This window comes from Pongo pygmaeus, chromosome 11 (genome assembly GCF_028885625.2).
Source record: "Pongo pygmaeus isolate AG05252 chromosome 11, NHGRI_mPonPyg2-v2.0_pri, whole genome shotgun sequence".
Taxonomy (NCBI): Eukaryota; Metazoa; Chordata; class Mammalia; order Primates; family Hominidae; genus Pongo; species Pongo pygmaeus.
The window spans coordinates 110,490,199-110,517,468 of record NC_072384.2 but is presented as its reverse complement, the minus strand read 5'-3'; the positions used below and the strand labels follow the sequence as shown (position 1 = coordinate 110,517,468).

At 36.4% G+C, this 27,270-nt stretch overlaps 1 protein-coding gene across 15 annotated transcripts in view; it reads left to right on the top strand.

Moving 5' to 3' along the window:
• Window positions 1-403: 403 nt before the first annotated feature.
• Window positions 404-27,270, top strand: part of KANSL1L (KAT8 regulatory NSL complex subunit 1 like) — a 151,856-nt gene continuing 124,989 nt past the window's right edge. For 2 of the 15 annotated variants that reach the window (XM_063647918.1, XM_063647909.1), the window contains exons 1-2: window positions 404-547; window positions 17,256-18,372. In XM_063647918.1, the coding sequence (XP_063503988.1) occupies window positions 17,285-18,372 (1,088 nt within the window). In that variant the 5' untranslated portion in view covers window positions 404-547; window positions 17,256-17,284. The other 13 variants (XM_054477215.2, XM_063647912.1, XM_054477224.2 and 10 more) reach the window with 9 other exon arrangements.

Here is a 27,270-nt window from a genome sequence, read left to right as displayed (position 1 = left end):
GAAAGCCGCGAACGCCAGTAGTCGAGGCCCCGGCGCGCACGGCAGGGAATGAAGTCGCCTGACTTTTCCTCAGGGTTTTTTCTGTCACGGAGGTACAAAAATAGCAAAGCAGGGGTGGGAAGTCTCCTGGCCGTGTTTTTTTTTTTCCCTCTCGCCCGGGATGGCACTGGGAAAGAGAAGGGAGGAAGCGGGAGCTGCACGGAATCCGTCCCGAGGGAGCCGAGGTAACCCCTGCACCAGAGTTAAGGGCGTCGTGCTCCTGCCACTTCCAGAACACTCCGAGCCGCTTCTGCAGGCCCCGCCCCCTGCCGGGGTTTCCCCGCCACCCGCTTCATTTGCATGGCGCTGCCCCTCCCCCGTTGCCATTGGCTAGCGCCGGGCCCCGCCCACTGCTCCCAGACCGCGGCAGGGTTCTGTCCCCCCAAGCCGCACGGAGCTGCGGGCAGCGGGCGGACTGTTAAACCGCGGCGGCGGCGGCGGCGGCGGCGGCGGCGGCGGCCGGGGCGGGAGCGGGGCGCGCTCTGGAGACGAGTCTGCGGCGCCCCGGGTGGGGGAGGCGGGCGGGCAGCTAGAGATCACTTCAGCAGCCCCCACCACGGCCGGACCGAAGGTGCGGCGGCGGAGGGGAGCCAGGGCGCCCCAGCAGGCGAGTGGCCGGCGTCTCAGCGGCGGGATGACGGGGGTGGGTCTTCCCTCTTGGGGACGGCGGCAGCGCGGGGAGGGGAGAAGACTGCCGGGTGGACTTGCGGGTCCGGCGACCGACCGGCAGCCCCTTCGCCCCCGAATCCTCTGGGCTGCTGGACTCTGGTCTCGGCACGGGATCGCGCTCTAGGGCAGGGGTCTGACCGCAGCGAAATTTAAACAGCTAAACCTAACAGCCTTGGCAGCTGGGGAGGGAAGGGGTCTAGGGAGGGGTGGGGGCGGACCTAGACGCCGGTCACGTGGGGGGTGGGGTTTGGCAGACCTCCCTTTTGTTTTGGCTGGCGCGTGCGCAGAAGGCAGAACACGTGGTTCCCTGGACCCGCCCCTTGCCTCATCGGCTGAGCCTCACCCATTGCGGGTGTGGTGACGGCTCATTTGAGGCGGCTCTGAGGCGGAGCGGGCTGGATTTGATGAGACCCCTATTTTATTTATTTCACACTTTTTTCAGGAAAACGTAGATTTGAGCTTTAGAGTTAGATGGGATAGAGCAGAATCTAGGGGATTTTTGAGGGATGGTGCTTCCAAGTTTGTGTCACTTCGGTGTGCTGAGGAAGGGATCGGTCTTGCTGGAAAAAGTCAGACTGCGTGGTGTTTGGTAGCAAGAAATACCAGGCGGTATCCTGGCCGTTTCAGAAACCACAGGAAAGGAAAGAGGCTGGCTTAGCAGTCGGGAGGGCAGGCACTGGATGGACGTTCTTGTAATGTTTTCTTCTTACTCTGGGAGAGTCCGTTTTTGTTTGTTTGTTTGAACTGTGGTAAGCACATTCCGTTTTTGATTCCCCAGACTTCAGTACAGTCATGTTCTGGCGAGGTTTAAGAGACAAACTTCGTTCGTCTTAGCCTGTTGATTAACTTCATCTGAGTTTGGGTCAGTAATAATTTTAAATATTGCTGGATGGGGCAGGTTTGTTAGCCACAAAACCTTCACAAATATTTCACTTAATATTTGTGAGCACTGCAGACAAAACTGGCAATTTCTGACTAGGAAAAAATAGCTCTAAAAATAATTCAGTATTGAGAAAGAGGCTTAGCAGTGAGTGGTCTCTGCCTTTCCCGTTCTTAATAACTAGCCATTTCTTTGGGTTAGTCACCTCTCTGATGTCAAACTTGTTTCGTTTTTGTAAAGTTTCATAATATGGTCTCTGTCTTAAGAGATTGTAAGAAAGAAGAAATGCCTTGTATTAGGAAAAGTGATTCCTAATCTCTACCAATTGCCAAGTAGTGTTAGTTTTATAACAAAAGTGAATTTTTTAAAAGCCCACATGTTGGGGAAATATAAACAATGAATTAATCATGAAGTAGAATATATTTGAGTATCTTTAAAACCTGTTGTAACCATTATCTTTGGTTCTCCCTCAGTTTCCACCTACTTAGATCGGTGTCAGCGTCTGCAACCGTTTCCTCATGGTTTTAATCTACATAGATTATTCTCTTCCGCAAACTGTCTGGAGTAATTTTTTATGTGAAACTTCTTAATCCAGGCCAATTCTCTCACATTGACTTTTAACATTTACATTTTAATTTTGTTTCATGATGCGCCTTTGCAAATAACAATTGATTATTTTGTTAAATCTTATTTATTATAAAGTAATTGGAAAATAGATGAGTGCAAATAAGAAAAATATAAATATTTTGTACTTTAAATATTTCTGTATGCATATATGTGTATTTTTCCTAAAACTGAGATCAGATGGTATTTTCATTTAACTCAGACATTCCCATATCATTAAATATTCTTTGAAAAATATTTTTAATAGCTGCTTAACATTTCACCATGTAACTATCATATTTTAAATTTTTTCTGTTGTCACATATGTGGGATGTTTCTGGTTTTGCTAGTGTATATTTCACTACAGACAATATCCTTTTACATAAATCTTTGAAATTTCCCCCCCTTGGATTTGTAGAAGAGGAATTACTGGGCCAAAGAGTCTGTTTTTGTTGTTTGTTTGTATGTGTGTTTTTTAAGGCTCTTATGTCATCACCAAATTACTTTACAGAATGTTGTATTGATTTACACTGATCTAGTGGTATGTGTGTGCCTCCCATTATGTCTTTGTTTATCACCTAGTATTAGGCTTTAAAACTAAAAACCTTGCTTTAATTTGCATTTTAAATTTTTTCACTCTAATCTGTGATGTATCTGTTTTATATTTTAACTTATTGTTAAGTGCTTGAGAGAAAGAAATAATATTTCATGTTTGACATGCTGCAGATCACTTAGTGGGTGCTCAATAAATACTTGCCAGTGGGTTAATATTTATCTTTTTTATCTGTGGAAGATCAGGAAATTGTCTTTTGCTTTTTGTTTTACTCAGTTTACTAGTACATTGTTAGTAATATACTATTATTGTTGGATTCATAACTTCTACTACTTTTTCATTCAGGTGAGGTCTCAGTGATCTGATCACAGTTGTCTACCAAAAGGTCAATTAACTTCTCACAGCCCCACTGCTGCATTATCCAAGAACTTCATCCAATTTTGATGCCATTTATCATGATACCTTAGATGATTTCATTTCTTTTACTCATTCATCTGTCTTCTATGGAATTAACGTAAAGGTTTCACTGATCAATGTAGTTTCACTTGTAGCTTTTACTGTGTTTGACAAAAAATGATGCCTGCTATCTGAAGTTCCTTTATTATTGAGATTGTTCTTGGTAGCTCACTTCTTATTGCCTATAGGATCCTTTATGCTCTTTAATCTACCACATAAATCTTATAAATAATACGTAATCCTTGTTTTCGTGATGTTTGTCATGTATTCAGATAATCTTTCCATACCCTTATTTTGTCTATATAGTATTAGATGGTAGTTGAAGGAGGCAGAGAGCTGCTTTCTTCAGGTATAGAATTGTGCTTAGGGTTGTTTACTGATTGGGTTCATCAAGATACAAACAAAGTAAAGGGGCTGCTTGCAACAGGAGTGACAGTTATTGGGCAATTAGCAACTAATTTACTAATTTTAAAGCATATCTCTTATATCTCTATCCTTAAAGCTGATACTGCATTATGGTACTTTAATGGAATAATTTACATCATGATGACCCTGAATCATAAATACAATCTTACATTACTTTTAGTATGTTCCATTTAGAAAGGCAAGGAAGATATATAATTTCCAAGAGATTTCTACCTTTCTTTTTCTTTTAAATGTTGTTTTATAGGGACTTTTCACTGAATTGTCTTTCTTATTCCCTAATCATGTGGGATAAACACCCAGCAAATGTTAATAAAAATGGTACTATTAAACTTGCCAGTAGATAGTCTATAATAAAAATCCAAAGACTATTCATAATGGAAATTTGAAATACTCGATGTTATTTTTAGGTTCTTAGAAACATTTCTATATGGACGTGAAAATTCATTAATAATATTGAGACTTTGTTAATATTTTAAAACTTTTTGTTTATTTTATATAATATTGAGGCTTTGTTTCCAGTCCAAGACAATTCTCAAGTGTGTTATTTTTATTTAAACAAATTTTTATTCAGCAGTAGGTCATTAATCAGTGTTTATTCATGTGAAGTTAAATTGAAGCCAAAGTATGTAGACTGAGCAAATGTGATAGTGTATTTCTACATGTAGATTTTTGGATCCAAATCGATATACACAGAAAAAAATGACTTCATTTATATTCCTATGAGTCATGCACTTACAAGTGAAAAGTAATAATTCTGCTTGAAGTATGATCTGTTTGATGTGATATGTAGCCACCCAAGTGGCTTTATCTTTAATTAAATTCCTTTAGTCTTCAAAGAGAATTCCTTTTTAGGCATAGTTTTCAAAGTGGAAGAAGTTCTTGCTTATAAAACATCATTGAATATAAAGTACTGAGCTGACTGAATCCTAGTCATGCCGATTACTGCAGTGTTTACTGCAGTAAATTGAGAATTCCTATAAAATGGCATGAAGAAATCTTGAAAACAACACTGTATTTTGTATTCCTACTTTCCATTAATTCCTGTATTTTTGAGGAATAAAACTGTACCAGTATGGGCTCATTCTTTTTTTGTTTATTTGTTTAATTGGACTTTTCCCTACTACAATTCTGTAATTTTGAGTCCTCATATATTTTTTATTTATTTATTTTTAAATTTTTGTAGAGACAGTGTCTCTCTGTCACCCAGGCTGAAATGCAGTGGCACGACTGTACTCCTCTAGTCTCCTTATAGTCTAGTGATAATGTTTAAAAACTTCTCATATTTTGCTAAAAGAATTTGTCTTTTTTCTACTCTTTCTTTCTGTAATTAGCCTAGGTTAGCTATATGAAACATTTAGGTCACAAGTGTGGAAATAATTTATTATTTGACCCTACTTCAGGGTTCTCTCTCTCAAAATACTGTTGGTAGTCTTTTCACTTTATTTTAGCGTTAAGTATAAATTTGCTGTCTTTCTGATACTTTTTTCCTAGTTTGTTTCTTTGCTCTGCATTTAAGAGAGCTGGGATTATCCAGATTCCAGTTAAAAGAATAAATTTAATGTTCAGGGGCAGATTTGGATAGGATATTTTCCATGGCATATATGGAATATATGTATGCATTCTAGAATATAAATCAGAATCTGGAGCAGTATTTTAGGGGATAGGAATTCAGATTTGGCCTTTAATCTTTAATGCACATTTTCAGGAGGAAGAGTGGTTCTTATATAGATTATCAGTTTCAACTCTGAGCGTTGAGATTAGATTAGCAATTTTTTTATTTTTCTTTAGAAAGTTTTTCAAAAATTATTTGAAATATGTGACCTATGTATTAATTTGTAAAAGTCTGATTATTAACTGTCTAGGCCAACTCAGTAACTATTGACTTGGTAATTATCTCACTGTGTACATGCACCTTTTGAGGATGATGGCTTTTACTTTTTTTCATGATGTCCAAGGGATCAGATTGCATTTAATTAATGCTAAATTCATAAATATGTATGGTTTATAAATCTTAAAAAATATAGATTAAACTCCTAATGGGAAGTCTGGAGACAACAGGGCAAGACCTTTTATTTGTAGTACAGTAGTCCATCTTTATTTTTGGGGTATATGTTTCAGATCCCCAGTGGTACCTGAAATCTCAGACAGTACTTAACCCTATATATACTTTACTTTTTTCTAACCATACATATGATCAAGTTGAATTTATAAATTAGGCATAGTAAAAGATCAGCAACAACAGTAGTGGAACAGTTATAACTATACATAAAAGTTATGTGAATGGGCTCTTCTTGCTCGCTCTCAAAATATCTTACCGTACTGTATTCACCTGTTTTTGGACTGCAGTTGACCACAGGTTACTGGAACCATGGAAGTGAAACGGCTGTGAAGGGGAGACTACTGTTACACAATTTCAGAACAACGAATAGTAACTCATGCTTTCCTTAATTCACAATGAACATTCTTTGGATTAAATTGCAGACCCAAAATTAGAATTTATGGTATAGAGTTAACTTTACAGTCTACCTATTGTTTTTATCAGATTAACTTAATTTTATTTATAATAATTTCAGAGCAACTAATAGCAACTAATGCCTTCATTCACAGTGATTGTTCTTTGGATTAAATTGTAGTCTAAAAATTAGAATTTATGGTGTAGATTTAACTTTACAATTCCCCCTTGTTTTTATTAGATTAATTTTATTTATAACAAATTTAGTATAACCAAAAACAAAAAAAATTGATTCTTTCTAGTTTTAAAAAATGTTTATTATTTAAAGACATAAGCTTTGTCTTGTGTTACTGAAATTCTCTCTGGTGTTTTCTAATAAGACTTCTTAAAAAAACTGGAGATACACTGAGTTTGGAATTGCTTACTGGAGGATTATTTACTTGATAGACTATCTGTAGCAGTTTTATAAGAGACTGGGTTTTGTTTTGTTTTGCCATCCATAACATTTCTGGGCTGCTGATGTGCTAAGGAATTTTTTTTGTTTTTTTGGGTTTTTTTTAGTAAAATTGGAATGTAAGTTGAAAATTGTGTTGTAAAAACGTAAAAGTATCCCAGCACTTTGGGAGGCCAAGGTGGGCAGATCACGAGGTCAGGAGTTCGAGACCAGCCTGGCCAACATAGTGAAACCCTGTCTCTACTAAAGATACAAAAAATTAGCTGGGCATAGTGGCATGCACCTGTAATCCCAGCTACTTGGGAGGCTGGGGCAGGAGAATTGCTTGAACCCAGGAGGCGGAAATTGCAGTGAGCTGAGATTGTGCCATTGCACTCCAGCCTAGGTGGCGGGGTGAGACTCCGTCTCAAAAAAAAAAAAAAAAAAAAGAGAAAAAAATAAAAGTAAAATTTATACCCAAGAAACATAGTTGGTTTTTGGATTATCTAGAACTGTTTCCTATGGACAGAATCAAGATTATGTATCTAGTTGCTTTCTTTGAAAGAGGACTGATATATTTTCATAACTTAGTTTTGCTTTTTAAATTCTGTAAGTTTGATATTTTTGTTTCTGTGTGTTGTGACAAAAAGTTTAATTCTTTTTTCCAGTTTTCTTCCTTCTAGGTTCTTTGAAGTTCTGCATTATTAGACTAAATTCTTTTAGAAAAGGGACCTCTTGTTCCTAAGTATCTTGGGTGTATATGAAAGAAATAATCATCAGAGATGATGGTGGTGCCTAGAGTAATATAATAAAGTATTTTAGTAGTTGTAAAGACATTTCTTAGATTTAGCAAGGATCCAAATACTCCTGCCCAATTATGTGTATAATTGGAAACCTAAATAATTAGAAACTGAATATTTATAGGAAGATCCAGGTGCTTTTTCGAAAGCTATTTGAGGATTTATTTTCCATAAACTTTCCGCATAGACTAGAATACTATAGGTGCCTAAAAATATCAAACAATAGATTTGGCCAAAAAATTGGAGGACTGAAATATAGTGGTCGATAGTTGATCCCTGGTTACAAGACTTGGCAGACATACAGAGGAATAGAAAATATCTTATCAAGATGTTTATGTATTGATTACATGTTGATATATGATACTTTATATATAAGATGACATTAAATTTAATTTTTCATGTTTCTTTACTTTTAAAAATATGTCTAGTAGTAGCAAGTTTAAAATTACATATGTAGCCACTTCATATTTCTATTGGACAGTTACATGCTATACTAATGTTTCCTAATTTTTTTGCCTTGAAACTCCTTCACAATAAAATATATCTCATGAACCTTCTTCCTTGAAATTTTAAAATAATTTTACCATTTTGGATAGTATTTGTTCAAGAAATATTTATTATGAGCCTGCTATGTGCCATAAAATATTCTAGAATACCATGATGAGTGAACACAAAACACCTGCCTTCATGTAGCTTTTGATCTATTTGGGGAAAGTATGTGATGAAGTAATTTCTAGTAAAAATTTTTAAATGGACCATTTGTTGTAAGTATACTATTGTATATAAAATTTCATGTAATATAATTTTATATAGTGTTTCATTTATTAAGTGATAGTTTGGTTTCTCTGAGCTTCCTGGATATGTGGTTTGGTGTCTGACATTAATTTGGAGAAATTCTTAGTCATTATTGTTTCAATTATTTTTTCTTTTCTTTTTATCTTCTCCTTCTGGTATTCCCATTATGCATATGTTGCACCATTTGTAATTGTCCCACAGTTCTTGGTTGGATATTCTCTTCTTCCTCAAACCCCCTGCCATCTTTGTTCTCTTTCCTTTTTAGTTTTGGAGGTTTCTATTGCTGTATCTTCAACCTTAGTGCTACTTTTTTCCACCACATCCAGTCTACTCCTAAGCCCGTCAAAGACATTTCTGTTGCAGTGTTTTTGATTTCTAGCATTTCATTTTTATTCTCTTTTTAGAATTTCCATCTCTCTTGTTACATTACCTGTCATTTGTTGCATGTTGTCTGTTTTTTCCATTAGAGGCCTTAGCATATTAATCATAGTTGTTTTAAATTCCTGGTCTGGTAATTCCAACATTCCTGCCATATCTAAATCTGGTTCTGATGCTTGCTGTCTCTTCAAACTATGTTGTTTGCCCTTTAGTGTGCCTTGTCGTTTTCTCTTGAAAGCTGAACATGATGTGCTGAGTAAAAGAAACTCTAGTGAATACGCTTTTAATAAGATGTAAGGATAGAAAAGATGTTCCAAATTCCAATGATAAGGTCTGTCTTTCAATGAGCCTGTGCCCTGGGCTGTGAACTTCACTAGTGCTTCTCAGTTTTTCGTCTGCTGAGGGAGGATAGAATGGCTAGAGGCTGCTGGAGTTGGATATTTAGTTAACATGTAACCTTTTAAAAGCAAGACTTCTCAATACATTCCTTAAAAAGTAATATTGACTTTGCTATCTTCATCTTGCTTGACCTCTTTAGCATTTGACAGAACTGACCATGTTATACACTTCTAAACACGTTGGTATCTTGATTTCATACACTTCTGGATTTCCTCCTATCTCACTGATGATCTTTTCAGTTTTCTTTTAGGGCCCTTCCTCTTTTATAGCTCCTCTTCGTTTGCTCAAGTAAATGTGAGTAAACCCTCACGTTTTGTCCTGGGCTCCTTTCTCTTTGCTTATACCCACTCCCTAGGGTAAATACTATTTATATGCTAGTGACTCTGTAAAATAATCTCTCTAATTATGAATTCTTGCTTGAACTCCAGACTTGTTTTTATAGTTGATTCCACTTGAATGTTTAAAAGACACTTAAAAAGTAACATATCCAAAGCAGAAATTTTTATTTTTTTCTTCTTCAACTTTCTTTCTCCCCGAGTCTGCTCCCTTTCAGAAAATAGCACCACTGACCACCCAGTTGCTCAAGCCAAAAACCTAGGAGTCATCCTTGATTCCTTCCTTTCCCTTAATTCCTGTTAAGTCTTTGTCAAACGTTGTTGACTCTGTCTTGAAACATGTTCTTTAATTTTTAAATTTTTATTGATATATATATATATATACCTGAGCCACTAAATTTGGGGGTAATATATTATACAGTAATAAATAATGAATACACTTGGATATGAAGACCAATTCTTCATATCAGTTGGATACATCTAATTAGTCTTGGATAAAAATATATGTGTGTATATATATATATATATATATTTTTTTTTAAATAGAGACAGGGTCTCACCATATTACGCAGGCTGGTCTCAAACTCCTGGGCTCAAGTGATCCTCCTGCCTTGGCCTCCCAAAATACTAGGTTCACAGGCATGAGCCACCATGCATACCCATCATCTACCCCATAAATATATACACCATCTTTGTACCCACAAACATTAAAATAAAAATTTTTTAAAAGAATTTTTATGCTTTTCAAATCAGTATTCCTCCTTACTCATTTTGCCTTGAACAAATTGTCTACTATCTGTATAAATGAAATAATACCTAAAAAAAAATAAAACTTAAAGCTATGTCATGGTCAAAACCACTATTCAGCATTAATCTGAATGATAAACTCAGTGACTTTCAGTAATATGTACATCTAATTTCTATGAACTCTTGAACACATTATCTTCTGAATGTATATGTCAGAGGTTCCCAACAGTTCTATTTTAAATAATTATTTTAAAAAGTTTATTTAGTATTTAATTTTTAGGAAGTCCAATTTAGCAGCTTTTTGTGAATAATGCTTTTGGTGTCATATCTAAAAAAAGCTTTGCCTAAAGCAGTGTCACAAACATTTTTTCTAATTTTTTTTCTGGAAGTTGTATAGTTACAGGTTTTACATTTAGGCTCATGATTCATTCTGATAGGTCTGACCATTTTTATATAAGGTATGAAATATGTATTCAGTTTCATTTTTTTTTCCCTATGGATGTCCAGTTAGTTTAGAGTGATATGATTTAAGAAACAAGGCTTTCTACATTTAATTGCCTTGGTATCTTTGTCAAAATAATCAGCCCAGGCGCAGTGGCTCACCCCTGTAATCCTAGCCCTTTGGGAGGCCGAGGTAGGCGGATCACCTGAGGTCAGGAGTTTAAGACCAGCCTGGCCAACATGGTGAAACCCCATATCTACAAAAATACAAAAATTAGCCGGGCATGATGGCAGCTACCTGTAATCCCAGCTACTTGGGAGACTGAGGCGGGAGAATCACTTGAACCTGGGAGGCAGAGGTTGCGGTGAGCCAAGATCATGCCATTGCACTCCAGCCTGGGCGACAGAGTGAAACTCCATCTCAAAAAAAAAAAAAAAAAAAATTGGCCGTATGTGCATGGTTCTGTTCCTGAGCTCTGGTCTTTCCATTTATGTGTTCATCCTTTTGCTAATGCCACGCTGTCTTGTCTACTAGAAATTGGTAAGTTGTGTGAATCCTTCAACTTTGTTCTTTTCCAAATTGTTTTGGCTATTCTGGTTCCTTTAACTTTCATATAAATCTTTGAATTAGCTTGTAGATATCAGCAAAATGTCCTGCCAAGATTTTGTGTCTAAACTTGTAAATCAGTTTGAGGAGAATTAGCATCATAACAATATTGAATAGTTTTATCTGTGAACATAGTGTAATGCACTATTTAGGTCTTGATATTTTTATGGGTGTTTTGTATTTTTCAGTATAAAGATCATGTGCATCATCTTTTGTTTAGATTTATACCAAAGCATTTTTGCAGGTGTTGGAATTATTATTGTTTAAAAATTTCTATTTCTAGTTTTTCATTTCTAGCATACAGAAATATAAATGAGTTTTGTATGTTGACCTTGTGTTTGCTGCCTTATTAAATTCATTAGTCAAGGAGTTCGATCCCTTGGGGTTTTCTATGTAGAAAATCATGTCATCTGTGAATAGAGACGGTTTTACTTACTTTCTAATCTCTGCTTTTTATTTTTTTTTTCTTGCTCTACAGCACTAACTAGGTCCTCCAGTACAACATTGAATATGAGTGGTGAGAAATGTCTACCTTGCCTCATTCCCAGTCTTAGGGCAGAAACATTCAGTCTTTCACCATTAATTATGATGTGAGCTATAGGCATTTGTGTAGATGCTTTTTATCAGATTAAAGACATTCCCTCTCCTTCCTAATTTGCTGAGTTTTTCTCATGAATGGATATTGAATTTTGTCAAATGCTTTTTCTCCATTTATTGACATCATATGGTTTCTCTTTAGTCTGTTGATATGGTGAATTTTAGTTATTGTTTTCTTTTTTTTTGAGATGGAGTCTTGCTCAGTCGCCCAGGCTGGAGTGCAGTGGTGCGATCTCGGCTCACTGCGAGTTCCACCTCCCGGGTTCTCACCATGCTCCTGCCTCACCCTCCTGAGTAGCTGGGACTACAGGCGCCCACCACCACACTCAGCTATTTTTTTGTATTTTTAGTAGAGACAGGGTTTCACCATTTTAGCCAGGATGGTCTCGATTTCCTGACCTTGTGATCTGCCCGCCTCGGCCTCCCAGAGTGCTGGGATTACAGGCGTGAGCCATCGCGACGGGCCTGTTGTTTTCTTTAATGTGGAACCAGTCTTGTATTCATGAAATAAGCCATACTTGAACATAGTATCCTTTCTATATATTGTTGTTTTGTACATTTAAAAAATAGTAATTGAAATAAGTGTTGTTACTACTTGTGAGTACCAAAATCCTGAAATGCCTTTAAATATCATGATCAATTCATTTATGAATTTAGTCAACAAATACATGATAATTACTGTGTGCCAGGCATTATTCTAGTGCTGGAGATTAGAACATTGAGTTCTTGCGCTTAAACTACATTCTTTCCTAGAATGTAATATAATGTCAGGTAGCAATAGTGCTATGAAGAGCAATAAAGCAGTGTAAGGGAATGGAGAGTCATGAACCCAGAGGCTGAAGCTATTTAAAATACATTGGTCGGGGAAGGACTCTGATGAGGTGACTTTAGAGCAGAAACAAATGAAGTGAGGGAGCCAGCCATCTTATTTGTAAAAAATTGTTTCAGGCTGAGAGAATAGCAAACACAAAGTCACTGTGTCAAGAGACTTGCTTGGTGTGTTTCAAATACAGCATAGAGGCCAGTGTTTCTGGAGTGCAGTAATACATGGAAAGAGTTGTAGAAGGCAAAGTAGTCAGGAACCTGATATCAATTTTGTAGGCTATAGTAAGGACAACTTTGGATTTTAAATATACTGGCAACCACTCATTTTCTCACCAGGTTATTTGTTGCGCATCTTCTGTATGTCAGATAGATTTGCATGTTGAGGATACAGTAGTTAACAAAACTGTTCAAAAATCCAAGCCTTTGTAGAGCTTAGAAGTGTTAGTGATAAGTGTAGTTGTTTATATAATATGGAGGTCGTCAGAAGTGGTAGTTTAGAATATTCAGTTGGGAAAGATTGTTATATAAAATGATTATATATCTAGATAATTTAAATAATTGGAAGAAATGTACTTATATTTTATGCTAAAACTATACTGAACATAATTTAATCTTTTTTATTTATAGGAAACAGCTATTTTCATTAGTTTCTTTTGGTTGCAAAGTAGAGAGACTTATTTAGGCTAGGTTTTTTTTGTTTTTTTTTTTTTTAATAAGGATACACTTGAGAATAGAATACAGAAGGACTTAATGGAAATCCCTGAATAAGAAGCTATGATATGTCCCGGCCTTTCATAGACTAGAGCTTAAAAGTCTTCATATCCAAGTGTATTCATTATTTATTACTGTGTAATATATTACCCCCAAATTTAGTGGCTTAAATTACGTGTTATTTCATAATTGCTATGGGTCAAGAATATAGGCATGTAAGCTTAGCTGGGTGCCTCTGGCTCAAGGTCTCTCATAAGGCTGTTGTTAATCAAGGTGTTGGCTAGAGCAACAGTCATCTAAAGGCATTACTGGGAAGGATCTGTTTCTCAGATTACTCACATGGCTGTTAGCAGGCCTCAGAGTCTTTGCTGTATGTTGGTTGGAGACATCATTTCTATACCTCGTGGGTCTTTCTAGCTCATAACATGGCAGCTGGCTTCCCTGAATAAGAGAGCGTGGCCAGATGGAAGCCACAGTCTCTTTGTTACCTAATCTCAGAAGTCATCTCATCACCTCTGCTACATTTTCATTAAAAGTGAGTTACTAAATCCAGTCCTTATTCTACGAGAGGATTAAACAAGGGCATGAATACTAAGAGGGTGGGGATTATTAAGGTCATTTTGGAAGCTACCTATCCTACCAGTAAGCCCTAGAGATCTCACCAGAGATTTTGTATATATGTTTTATTCTAGTTCTCTACTGTAAATGGGCGTTAGCCACTTTTAATCTTTGCATTTTTTCCCTTTCTCTTTTTGCAACAAATTGTATTTCTTAAATACCAATCTGCTTTTTTTTTTTTTTTTTTTTTTTTTTGACAGGGTCTTGCTCTGTCACTCAAGCTGGAGTGCAGTGGCACTATCATTTTTTTTGCAGAGCCTGGATTTCACCATGTTGCCCAGGCTGGTCTGGAAGTCCTGGGCTCAAACGATCCACCTCTTAGGCCTCCCAAAGTGCTGGGATTATAGGCATGAGCCACTGTGCCCAGCCATGTGTCTCTTTTTTTTTTTTTTCTCTGAGACATTGTTTTGCTCTGTTGCTCAGGCTGGAGGGCAGTGGTGCAATCACAGCTCACTGCAGCTTCAACGTCCAGGCTCAAGTGATCTTCCTGCCTTAGCCTCTCAAGTAGCTGGGACCACTGGCACATGTTACCACACCTAGGACATTTTTTAGTATTTGTAGAGAAGAAGTCTCCTTATGTTGCCCAGGCTGGTCTCGAACTCCTGGGCTCAAGCAGTCCTTCACCTTGACTTCCCAAAGTGCTCGTATTACAGGCATGAGCCAGTGCACCCAGCCTCTTTTCTCTACTTGTTGTATTTAGCTTTTCCCTATCTTTATCCAGGGACTAAGATGAATTTTCCTGCCTTGTGATATTTCACCTTCTGTCTCTGCTGCTCGCTAGTTTGGTTATATTCACAGTACGCTGTTCAGATTTTTGAGAGGGACAGGTGTGTGGTGTGGGAGATAAAGTTTAGTATCTTTTGAATATTGCTGTAACATCAACAAGAACTGTGATTAAAGCAGTTTCCCTCAGAGAACAATGTAGACACTAAATACTATTGTGGGTGTTTATTGATTAGAAGATATAGGTCTTTGAGTTGGTCAAGTATCAACTTGAATCTTGGAAGAAATTTCCTAATGCTAGCTTGTTTTAGAATTGTTTTTCTATTTCCATAAAATAAGAGTATAAACTGAAAAAAACCATCTTTTTTTTTTCTTTTTTTTTGCATTTAGGATAAATGGGAATCTATTTGCTTATTTTTGAGGTATTATGTAAAAGTGTATAAATTTTGAGACATACAGAAACTCATATAGAAATTACGTTTTGAGACATTATACAATAAAGTGTATACATAAAAAGGCAAACATCTATAATTTTTTTCACTCAGTATTAACAACCATTAACATTTATTCATTTTGCATTTAGTCTTTTCCCCTCAAGTAATAAGATTTTGTAGTTAAAATGCAAATCCCCTTAAACTATCACTTTTAGTTCTGTTTCATGGAACTTAACTTGATGCAACTACTGGTACAAGTTTGGTAGGTATTTTTCTGGTTCACTTTTTATTCTTGCAAACAGACACAAATGTATACGTATATATGGTATGGTTTTGTGTTTGTGTTATATTTATATGGTACTATACTATATATATTTTACAGTGTTCTTTTTTATTTTTAACTTGATACTGTTTTTAAGGTCTTTCCATATTGATACTTTAAGTCATTCCTTTTTAATGGTAATATAGTATTCCATCACATTTTATTATCTGTTTTGTTACTGTTAGACATCTAGATTGTTTTGAAAGGATGTTTTGCCATTACGAACATTACTCTTTGGTAAAAATGTGTTTGACAAACACATTTTCTACATTGTGGTCAAATTACTGAACCAATTTATGATCCCAATAGATATGAGAAGTCTTACTCACATCTCATGATATGTATGTGATGTTTTCAGAAAAAAAAAAAAAAACATTTTTTCAGTTTGGTGATTGGAAAACTGGGCTCTTGTTTTGTTAATCTATATTCGCCTCATTACTAGTATGATTAAGTCTGTGTTTAATGACCATTTGGATGTCATCATTTGTGAAGTCCCTGACTACTCTATCTTTTGCTCATTTGTAGGAATTCCTCCTATAGTCTAGGTAACTAATGTTTGTCTGATATATATGTTGCAAATATTTTCTCCTAGTCTGTCATTTTGCTAGTAACCCTTTTTTTAATTACATAGAAATTGTTGTGCTTTTATTTTCTTCTTGATCATTTTTGTTGGACTTTGTAAAGAATCAGCTTTTGGTTTTGTGTTTTTAAGTAGGAATAAAGGAAGTAGAGTTATAACTAGCACCTGGGGACATACACTATGAAAGTGTGTCCATTTAAATGACTATCAACTATTATGTGTTGAAACAAAAATTTTGGCATATCAGGTTACAAAACACTATCTTTAAAAGGTTATAATTGTTAATGACGTAAAATTATTTTACTAACTATTCAGGCTTCATAATGTTTAATGGTACTGGGTTGCCTTTTTCTGTGAATCAATATATGGATTTATACTTTTGATAATGTGCAATGAAATTTGTTTAATGATGGGATAAATCTTTAGCAGTTATCTGACACTGTCTCCGCTATTTTCTAGGCAGGAGTAATGCCTTCTGATGCATATTCATTTGTAAAAAGGGTAAAATTGCAGATGTGTTTAGAGGAGACATTGCATTGGGCAAGTTTTTACTATCACATATTTTTAACAGCTGTGAAGTTATATGTTTTTAGTTCTGTTCACTTAGGTCATCTTTTTTTTTTATTTGAGACAGAGTCTCACTCTGTCACGCAGGCTGGAGTGCATTGGCGTGATCTCTGCTCACTGCAACCTCTGCCTTCTGGGTTGAAGTGATTCTCTTGCCTCAGCCTCCTAAGTAGCTGGGATTACAGTTGCCCACCACCATGCCCGGCTAATTTTTATATTTTTAGTAGAGACAGAGTTTCACCATGTTGGCCATGCTGATCCCGAACTTCTGCTCTCAGGTGATCCGCCTACCTCGGCACCCCAAAGTACTGGGATTACAGGTGTGAGCCACCACGTCCGGCCTCACTTACGTCTTCTTACACATTATTTATTATATTTTAGTTCTTGTTATTAATACCGTTCAGGGTGTGATGATTAATTTCAGGAACAGAAGTTTAGATCAATTTATTATATTTTATAAAGATAAGTAATTCTTATTTTTGGCTGAAAGTACACAATTGAGTCACATTTTCTATTGTTATAGAATATACAATAGAATCTAGGCTGGATTTTTTTTCTTTTGACTGTAATTAAATGGTGTCAAAAAATGGAATTCTGAGATGTAATTACATCCACAGATATTTGTTGAACACCTATTGTGTGCTAGCAATATGTAGCTTTAATTGGGGTTTTAGCTATTAGGCCCCCAGTCAGAGGGAAGACTAGCTTAATCTTTGTTGAAATAATGTTGGGAGTTGGGAGATGAAGGAGGAGTTTTGTTCCTTCATGTTTTAATCAGAAACATCGAACATGTTGCCCTTAGAAAAAAGTATAAGCATAAAATTTTTTTCTAGATACTTGACCATTTATTTTTACATTATTTTAGGTTTCCAATACTTATCTACAGGAATCGCCATGACCCCAGCTCTGAGGGAGGCAACAGCAAAGGGTATCAGCTTTTTATCTTTGCCAAGTACCATGGAGTCTGACAAGATGCTCTACGTGGAAAGTCCAAGAACTGTAGATGAAAAGCTAAAGGGAGACACCTTTTCTCAGATGCTTGGATTTCCAACTCCCGAACCTACTCTTAATACTAATTTTGTGAATTTAAAACATTTTGGCTCCCCTCAGTCTTCAAAACATTACCAGACTGTTTTTTTAATGAGATCTAATTCTACATTAAATAAACACAATGAGAATTATAAACAAAAGAAATTAGGGGAGCCCAGTTGCAATAAGCTGAAAAACATACTGTATAATGGCAGCAACATTCAGCTCAGTAAAATCTGTCTTTCTCATTCTGAAGAGTTCATCAAAAAGGAACCTCTATCAGATACCACGAGCCAGTGCATGAAAGATGTACAAATTATTTTGGATTCAAATATAACCAAAGACACTAATGTAGATAAAGTACAGCTACAAAACTGTAAATGGTATCAAGAGAATGCACTTTTGGATAAAGTTACTGATGCTGAGATTAAAAAGGGTTTATTGCACTGTACTCAAAAGAAAATTGTACCTGGCCACTCAAATGTGCCTATTAGTTCTTCAGCTGCTGAAAAGGAGGAGGAAGTAAATGCTCGTTTACTTCATTGTGTAAGCAAACAGAAAATTTTACTTAGCCAGGCTAGAAGAACTCAGAAACATTTGCAGATGCTCCTGGCAAAGCATGTTGTTAAGCACTATGGTCAGCAGATGAAATTGTCTATGAAACATCAACTCCCCAAAATGAAGACATTTCATGAACCTACCACAATTTTGGGTAACAGTTTACCTAAATGCACTGAAATTAACCCAGAAGTTAACACATTGACTGCAGAGAATAAATTGTGGGATGATGCAAAAAATGGCTTTGCACAGTGTACAGCTGCGGAAATCCAAAGATTTGCATTTTCTGCTACAGGGCTGTTGTCTCATGTTGAAGAGGGTTTGGATTCCGATGCAACTGATAGCAGCTCTGATGACGATTTGGATGAATATACCCTTAGAAAAAATGTGGCAGTGTAAGTGCAAAATTATTATTAGACTATTTTCTGTTCCATATATAGCAGCAATTATCTTAGTTTCCAGGTATGTTGACAAGAAATAGATTTTCTAAAATCTTAATGCTATAATCTTTTTTTTTTTAATTTTTATTTTTGAGACAGAGTCTCGCTCTGTCACCCAGGCTGGAGTGTAGTGGCGCAATCTTGGCTCACTGCAACCTCTGCCTCCGGGTTCAAACAATTCTCCTGCTTTAGCTTCCTGAGTAGCTGGGATTACAGGTGTGTGGCACCACACCCAGCTAATTTTTGTATTTTTAGTAGAGGCAAGGTTTCACCATGTTGGTCAGGCTGGTCTCGAACTCCTGACTTTGTGATCCACCCGCCTCGGCCTCCCAAAGTGCTGGGATTACAGGCGTGAGCCACCACACCCAGCCACCATAATCTTTTATGTTATAAAACTTTTGGTGAATTTTTTAAATGTTTTGTTTGTTAAATTATTGTGTGTGAGTAGATACATACTATTTAAAAATAAATTTACACAACTTTTCTATCTAGGAAAAACCCATACAGGAATAATGAAATTATTGAGCTATAAATAAGCATTTTTTCTGTTCTTAAATAGGCTGTGGACAAGGCCTAATCTTTGTTTAAGTGATCTAGTTAATATGTGTATCTAACTAAAAAACTTTAGTCTGCACATAGAGAGCCCTCATTGTCTTTGGGAGTGTATCAGTTGAGAGTACATGTAAGTTGACTTACTACTTTTTTTCCTTAACTCTCTATTCGTTGTACTCATAGCTTTCAGAACTGGCCTTTAACAACTCAGTTAGTTTTTGCTAGCTTAGTATAACTAAAACAAAACCATAACGTCAGCTGTAAGGTATCTATTGAATGCTTATTATGTGCTAGACACTAAGATTCAGTTGTGAGCAGCATATTCACAACCTCTGCCTTTTGGGGCATGTACTTGAGAGAGAGGTATCTCGATATTAAATAATAAAAAGCAGAGAAAAATAGTTTCAGTTATCACACCGTGATAACACTACAGACCAACTCTGTCCAGTAGAAACTTCTGAGATGTTGGAAATCTTTTATGTCTATGCTGTCCAATAGGCACTAGACTTATGTGAATATTAAACACTTAAGATTTGGCCAGTGATACTAAGGAAATGAGTTTTTAATTCTATTTAATTGACTAAATTTTAGTTGAAATGGTCAGATAAAGCATAATTTTTAATTTAGTTTTCAGGGAATCTATTACTGTCCCCAAATTGATGTGAATTATTGTTCATATATATAGCATTTTGGGGGAAAGAAGTCTATCACACATGGATACATACAGGGGCACAACACTCACTGGGGCTTTTTAAAGGGTGCAGGGTGGGAGGAGGGAGAGGATCAGGAAAAGTAACTAATGGGCACTAGGCTTAAAACCTGGGTGATGAAATAATCTGTATAATAAACCTGCATGACACAGATTTATCTATGTAACAAACCTGCACTTGTACCCCTGAACTTAAAATAAAAGTTAAAAATAAACTTTTTCAAGTTCTCAAAAACAAATGAGAATTACAGAATTAGAAGCCAAACACATTGATGTTTACTATGAAATAGAAGATCAGTATATTAGTTTTTATAGTGAGAAATAAAATATAAAGCAAAGTGAGCATTCTGGTCTTCTAGTGTTCTGATATCACTGTAATTGAAATTTGTTTGCATGTGGAATTTATAGTAGTTAATAAGCGCAGATTATTTTTCTGGCTGGCATCGTGCTAGTTATTTAACATATGATATCTAATTTAATTCTTTCAACAACCCTAGCAGGTAGTTGTTATCCTTATTTCACTTAAGAAGAAACAGACTCAGCATGGGTTAAGTAACTTACCCATGGTTAAAAAGCCAAGTAAGGGGCAGAAACAGGATTTTGCTCATATGTATGACTCTAAACACATACTTATTCTCTTGTAATATGTTGTTTTCTCAACATTGCATCATTGATACTTAGAGCTACAAGAATTATTAGGTACATGTGTTCTGAAAGAAGTCTGAAAATTTACCAATTTTTGTATATACAATACCTGTGAAGTATTTAAATAAAACTTAGTGGGCACATTCAGTAAGTTAAGTTTTTTGTTGCTGAGAAGAGCTAATGGAAAGATTTGTCTTTTTTAAGCTAGAAACAAGAATAAGAAACTTTTGGGCAGGGCGTGGTGGCTCACGCCTGTAATCCCAGCACTTTGGGAGGCCCAGGTAGCCAGATTGCTTGAGCCCCGAAGTTCGAGACCAGCCTGGGCAACATGGCAAAACCTCATCTATACAGAAAATATAATACAAAAATTAGCCCGGCATGGTGGTGTGCACCTGTAGTCCCAGCTACCTGGGAGGCTGAGACAGGAGAATTGCTTGAACCCAGGAGGTGGAGGTTGCAGTGAGCCCATATCACCCCCTTGCACTCCAGTCTGTGTGACGGGAGTAAAACTCATATCAAAAAAAGAAAGAAAATTTTGTCCTTTCAGACTGTTTTGAACTATTTTATTTTCATTAGTAGTCTCTTCATTGATTTCCTATAGTGCTTAGTCTGCCATACAGTTTGTCATTAAATTGTGTTTTGTCCTATACAGTTTGCTAATATATCTGTTAGTCTTAACCAACCAACCCCTATTAAGGGTAGATACCACACTTTGTACTTTCTGATAATTTCTTTTTTCTTTTCTTTTCTTTTTTTTTTTTTTTTTTTGAGATGGAGTTTTGCTCTTGTTGCCCAGGCTGGAGTGCAATGACGTGATCTCGGCTCACTGCAACCTCCACCTCCTGGGTTCAAGCGATTCTCCTGCTTCAGCCTCCCAAGTAGCTGGGATTACAGGCATGCACCACCACGCCCAGCTAATTTTGTAGTTTTAGTAGAGATAGGGTTTCTCCATGTTGGTCAGGCTGGTCTCAAGCTCTTGACCTCAGGTAATCCGCTGACCTTGGCCTCCCAAAGTGCTGGGATTACAGGCATGAGCCACTGCACCCAGCCAACTTTGATAATTTCTTATCAAAGGCATGTAAATTTTGATTTTTCAAAGCATTTTAAGATTTACATTTATTTCTTGAATTTAGTGAGGAAACACTAAGTTTAGACATTTGTGTAAAACATATACAGAAATGGTAAAATTCAAATGATAGAAAAAAAATTTTTTTTAACAAAATAACGTACCTCCTATTTTTCACCAACTCTGCCAGTTTATTGAGGTAAACTGAAGGAAAGTAACCTGGAAAAAATTGGGTTCTGGTGTGAAAAGTTTACTTCTCCTACTGTCTTTCTTTTTCCCATAATCAGCTAGAGGGGATTCAGAGACTCTAGACATAAATTTTAAGAAAATAATGAATCTAAGAAATTTAATATCAGTTCATTAAAGTAGGCTTCTGGCCTCTTGCATTATTGGCCTCTTAATATTATGATTAATGCCTTGGTTATTAAAGCCCCACCTGAATTTTAGAGGTCACATAAACTTTGTTTTAAGGTTAAACTCATCTGATCTATACAAATCAATAATACTAAATTTATGTAACAGCTTTTTATATTTTTTATTTCACTGAATTATTTGATAATTGTTTTGTTTTTGTTTTTTGGGTTTTCTTTAATACTTGAAATCTATTCAACATTTCTTGATTTCATGTATCTTCCCATACATTAAATACAAAATGTTGTTTTGAATATTTTTGCTAACACTAATAGATTTCTTGTGGGAAAGACTGTACTCAACATTATATTAATTTTGAAGTTGACTAAATATTGAGAGCAAATGACATAACTTTATTTGTATCTCTTGGTGTGAATATAAAAACAGTTTCTGTTTTTTAAAATTGGAATTAATCAGTTCTATCTTAGGTCATTAAATACATTTTTAAATTTAAAATATCCTTATAAGTTTATTTTAAGTTTATTTTTGTTATTTTCTTCTCTATGTTTGTGAAAAGATTTTTCAAATCTAGATGAGTATTTTTAATATATAAAGTTTAGAGTGAAACTTTAAACATAAAATACCAAATAAACAGATGCATTTTGTGGTTCTAAATTTTTAAATAAGTGCTAACACAAATTTTCATTGTCTTTATTGAATATGTTGATTTCTTACCTTAAATTATAAGTCCAGAGTGGTAAATACTAAAGTTGACTTCAACTTAATTTTAAGCAACATGAGTGTTAGTACTACTCTTTTATCGTATAGGCTAGTATTGTCTTCTGTTTAATGATTGCTTGGTATTTGTTGAGTGAATGAATGACTATTTCTGTATTTGTATATATAGTTGTAAAGACATAAACATTGAGGCTGGCAATCTGAAATTTCTCTCTTCTATATATGGTTTTTAAAAATTTCATTTTGGAGTTGCATTGTGTTTACTTGATGTTTTTTCCATTCCTTCCTTTGTTTCTAATATTAAGCTGGCCACAAGATGTATCTTGTACGTCATAGACCCCCCCCCCGGCCATGAATGTTCAATGACTGAATAAATGAAATATAGCAAAATATGGACATTTAAAAGTAATGATCTTATTATAATTTTCAGTGTTTGTAATTTTTAAAGTTGATAAGTAAAATGCATTATATTTACCTTAAAATTTTAGATTATATTAATATTATATGCCTTCTATTTTTCTTTGAGTTAGTAGCCCTGATAGGAAAAATTGATCAGGAAGTTAGCTGTGAAGGAATATAATTGTTGTAGAAAATTGGAAAGTATTCACATTAGTCATTACAATTACCATTCTTGTTTTAAATATATATTTCACTTGACTTTGTTACTTTTCCTCCAGAAATGTAGTAGGCAATAAATTAGTTCATAATGATATTACTAATTGACTTTAATTCATAACGATATTACTAATGGACTTTAATTCATAATGGTATTACTAATTGACTTTAATAATAACTTTCGGTTCAGAGGCCAGTATGCATTTGAAGTAAAAGAAAGTCACTTTTCCTTTGGAAAGCATAATAGAGGGACTTTATGTTTTTTGTAGATTTAAGATATAGTCCTTCCACTGTAAGATGAATGGATTTTTGCCTCCAATGTTCTTTTCATTTGGTGAAGGAGCCCAGTCAGGTCCATGAGCACTGAACTGGTTAAATGTGAGGGGATGTGGGTGAGTCACTGACAAAAGTTGGCTACAATTACGTTATTTCTCATCTGGTGGTAGAGCCATAGAATTCTAGCATTTCTTTTCTTCTTTTCCCTGGGGAATGATGATCAGTTACATTTTTACAGGCTGTATTTTGGGGAAACACAGATTTTGACAAAGGCATGTTTTAATTCTCCAAGGGTTGTGGAAAAGGAAGAAATAATGCTGCTTGTCTTATTCCAGGAAACCTACCACTATCTTCAGATCACACAATTGTTTCAAATGTTGCGGAAAAAAAAAATCCCACTATTTCCCTAAATTGGTCACCATATATTCAAATTTTCTTTAAGTTTTTACTTAGTTATGTAAATAAGCAGACTTGATTAAGGGAATTCTTTTCAACAAATTTAGGCATTCACCAAAGAGGAAAGGGGAATTGTTGATGTTTAGTAAGTGCTGTTGGGTGACTCTTTCCAGATTAAAAAATAGAAAATAATTAATTTTTTGCAGACCCATAGAAATGAATACTCACGGTTTTGTTCTTGCTTTCCTGCTTTGCCAATGGAAGGGAAAAGAACTGAAAAGCAGGGTGATCCAGTATTTCCCTTTGAGGAATTGGATAAATAGGAGTAGAAACTCAGTGCCAAGATTCAAAGGGCAAAGAGACTGATAACATTTCATTATTAATTGCAAACAAGAGTAACTTAATATTTGTATAATGTGGAGTTTGCAGGTTGTTTTTGTATTTATTATCTTTTTTATTCCCTGCATGTCTGACATAGATGGGAGAAGTTAAATTTTATTTTGTTTATAAGGAAAACAAAAAGTTGAGTGAATTCTAGGGAATTTGCAAATTATACTTAAATGAAGAACCTTTTCCTTTCTGTGGGAGAAGTGGAAGGGAAGTAAAGGACAGAAATTCAAAAGTGTAATTGTGAATGGACTAGTAGATAAAAATGATAAAGAAATATTTTATTTATTTTTATTTTTAGGGAAAAGGTCTCACTCTGTTGCCCAGGCTGGAGTACAGTGGCATAGTCATAGCTCACTGCAGTCTGAACTCTTCAGCTCAAGGGATCCTTCCTGCCTGAGTAGCTAGGACTACAGATATGTGCCATCATGTCTGGCTAAATATTAAAATTTTTTTGTAGAGACAAGGTTTAGCTATGTTGCCCAGGATGGTCTTGAATTCCTGGCCTTAAGCTATCTTCCTGCCTTGGCCTCCGAAATTGCTGGTATCACAGCATGAGCTACTATGCCCAAGCAAGAAGTATTGTCTACTGTGGCATGTGGACGTCTTTGAGGGAAGTAGTACTTCAATTAAAATAAGCTCATTTGTTTTTAAAAAGGCTTTTTTTTTTCTTTTTTTTTTGAGCAACGTGATGTTTAAAAGACTATGTGTTTGCTAGATTTTCTCTTAGTGTTGTTAGTTAGTTAATGACAAAGCTGGGATTTTAGCCCAGATCCTTTAACTCCCATTTAAGCTGTACTTCTATATCTACAGACTTTAGCTGGCTTAGGCCAAAGTTAAATTGACTGAGTCATTTTCAGCATCCACGTAACGAAAAGAAAAAAAAGCTGTTTTGTTTTCAAAGGAAAAATTAAGATATTATTATAAAGTTGAAGTTTTTAATGAAAAAAGCATCAGATTGCTTGTATATGTATGAATTTCTTTAAATCTTGCTATAAATCAGTGAATCACAATCCTCTCTTCTTCACCCCAACACATCTGAGGATGATCAAGTAACTGTTTGATTGCCTTGATTCTCACAGGATCAGGAGAGGTGGAGAAACTCATCCTCTTGGACCATATTGCTTAGAAAAGTCTACAGGTGATCATAACATAATTTTCTTTGAGACTTCTATATAATATGTGTCACTTAAAAGTTCTATATACCTTTATTTAAAAATAAACCACCTTCATAGATGAAACAAAATGGCATTTATGTCCTATATGGAGAAACCAGAATAGTAAAGCCCCTTTGCAGAAGTTATGCAAGTGTTAATTGTATTTATCATCGGAAATGATCACCTTTGTTTTCCTAATTTTGACAAGAAAGCACAGCTCAGCTGAGTGATATAAGCAAGATAGTCAAGTAGGAGATACCAGTCTTCACTCCCCAACAAAAAACAAGAACTAGATATCTTTCCGTGAATGAAAGTAGCCTTGGGAGGGCTCAAATGTTTAAGTACGAATCTGCAGCAACATAGTGGAGTGAACAAACAAAAATCCAAAGGATAACTGCACAGAAAGGATAACTGCACAGAAAGGATAACTGCACAGAAAGGATAGCTGGGGAGACTGGCATACCTGAGACATCTGGAGATGGCTAGAAACATCTGGAGATGGCTAGAAACAAAGAAGGGTGGGGGCTATCAGTATCAGGCACATGGTGGGTGCTACCATAGTCACCATTGACCACAACATCAGTATCTTTTGCCATTGAGGTGATCAACAGTCATCACCACTGTGGATCCCCAAAGAGGAGGATGTGGTTGCACCTTCTACCCCCACCACCACCACCAAGAAGGAGCTGCCTTTCCAGGATTGGGACCACCACCCTCCCAATCCTGACATGAGCCCCAGACTCCAGAGCTTCTACTGCCCCATGCATGTCCACACACCAGGCCTTGGCTCCATGGTCACATATCCACATTGCAGACTCTGTCCCACTATGCACACTCTCACCTCAAACACAAGAACCATCATGGCTGTGGACTAGCCTCAACCCAAGCCGTGGAGCCCAGGTTGCTTTGCTATGAACATTGGCTCCATTGCCACTCTTTCAACATCTGTGCCTCTGATATCTGACATCTGACATCTTCACAATGTACTAGACCACTCCTTGGACCCCAGAACCTTTGTAATTCCCTGTGTGCCCATGCCTCAGAAACAAGAACCATTACCTTTATGGAATAATCTGTATCCTGGGCCCTGGAGCTGTGGTTTCTTTGTCTATGAAACTACTTCTACCACGGTGAGTGAGTCCATGCCTCAGACCCCAGAAACACTGTAGCTCTGTGTGTGCTGCTGCTTTGGATCTCAGCCCCCTGGCGGCTCCAAAAGCAGTCACATCTTGCACATTGTTACTAACATGGGAATGGCAGAACCTGCACTCTGGATATGGGTGCCACCTCAGCCCTAGACCCTGGAGCCATGGTTACTACACATGCCCATGCTTCAGAACCCAAATTGTTGGCTGTTTCATGGATGTCTCATATGAGATACCATTGCTGCCACCACTGCAAATGCACCTGCAAGTCAGACCCAGTGCCAAGAGAGATTCCATTGGCCACAACTGTCCTGGTAGGAGAAAAAGAGATGAGGAGGACCGACCCCACCAGTCTTCATGACTAGAGCACCCAATAACCCTTCCTGCTGCTGTGGACAGTGGCTGCTGAGGATCCTTGTAACCTTTGACAGTGCTAACATCAGTTGATAGAGCTGTACAGAGATTATGCTGCTATACCCTTACTGGAGTCAGAACTGTCACACTGCACCCAGCTGGTGTCCTCACACTCACCTGAAGGAGAAGGAGAAGTTTTTTTCTCCACTGAAACCAGTATATGAAGTCAGAAGGAGGTAACTGCTTCATCAACTATGCAGACATTAATGCAAAGTAACAAGCAACATGAAAAGCCAAAGAAGCATAACACCACCAAAGAACATGACAATTTTCCAGGAACTAATCCTAAAGAAATAGAAGATCTATGAATATCTTGGCAAATAATTCAAAATGATTCTTTTAAGGTGGCTCAGTAAACTACCAGAGAACACAGAGGGGCAATTCAACAAAATCGGGAAAACA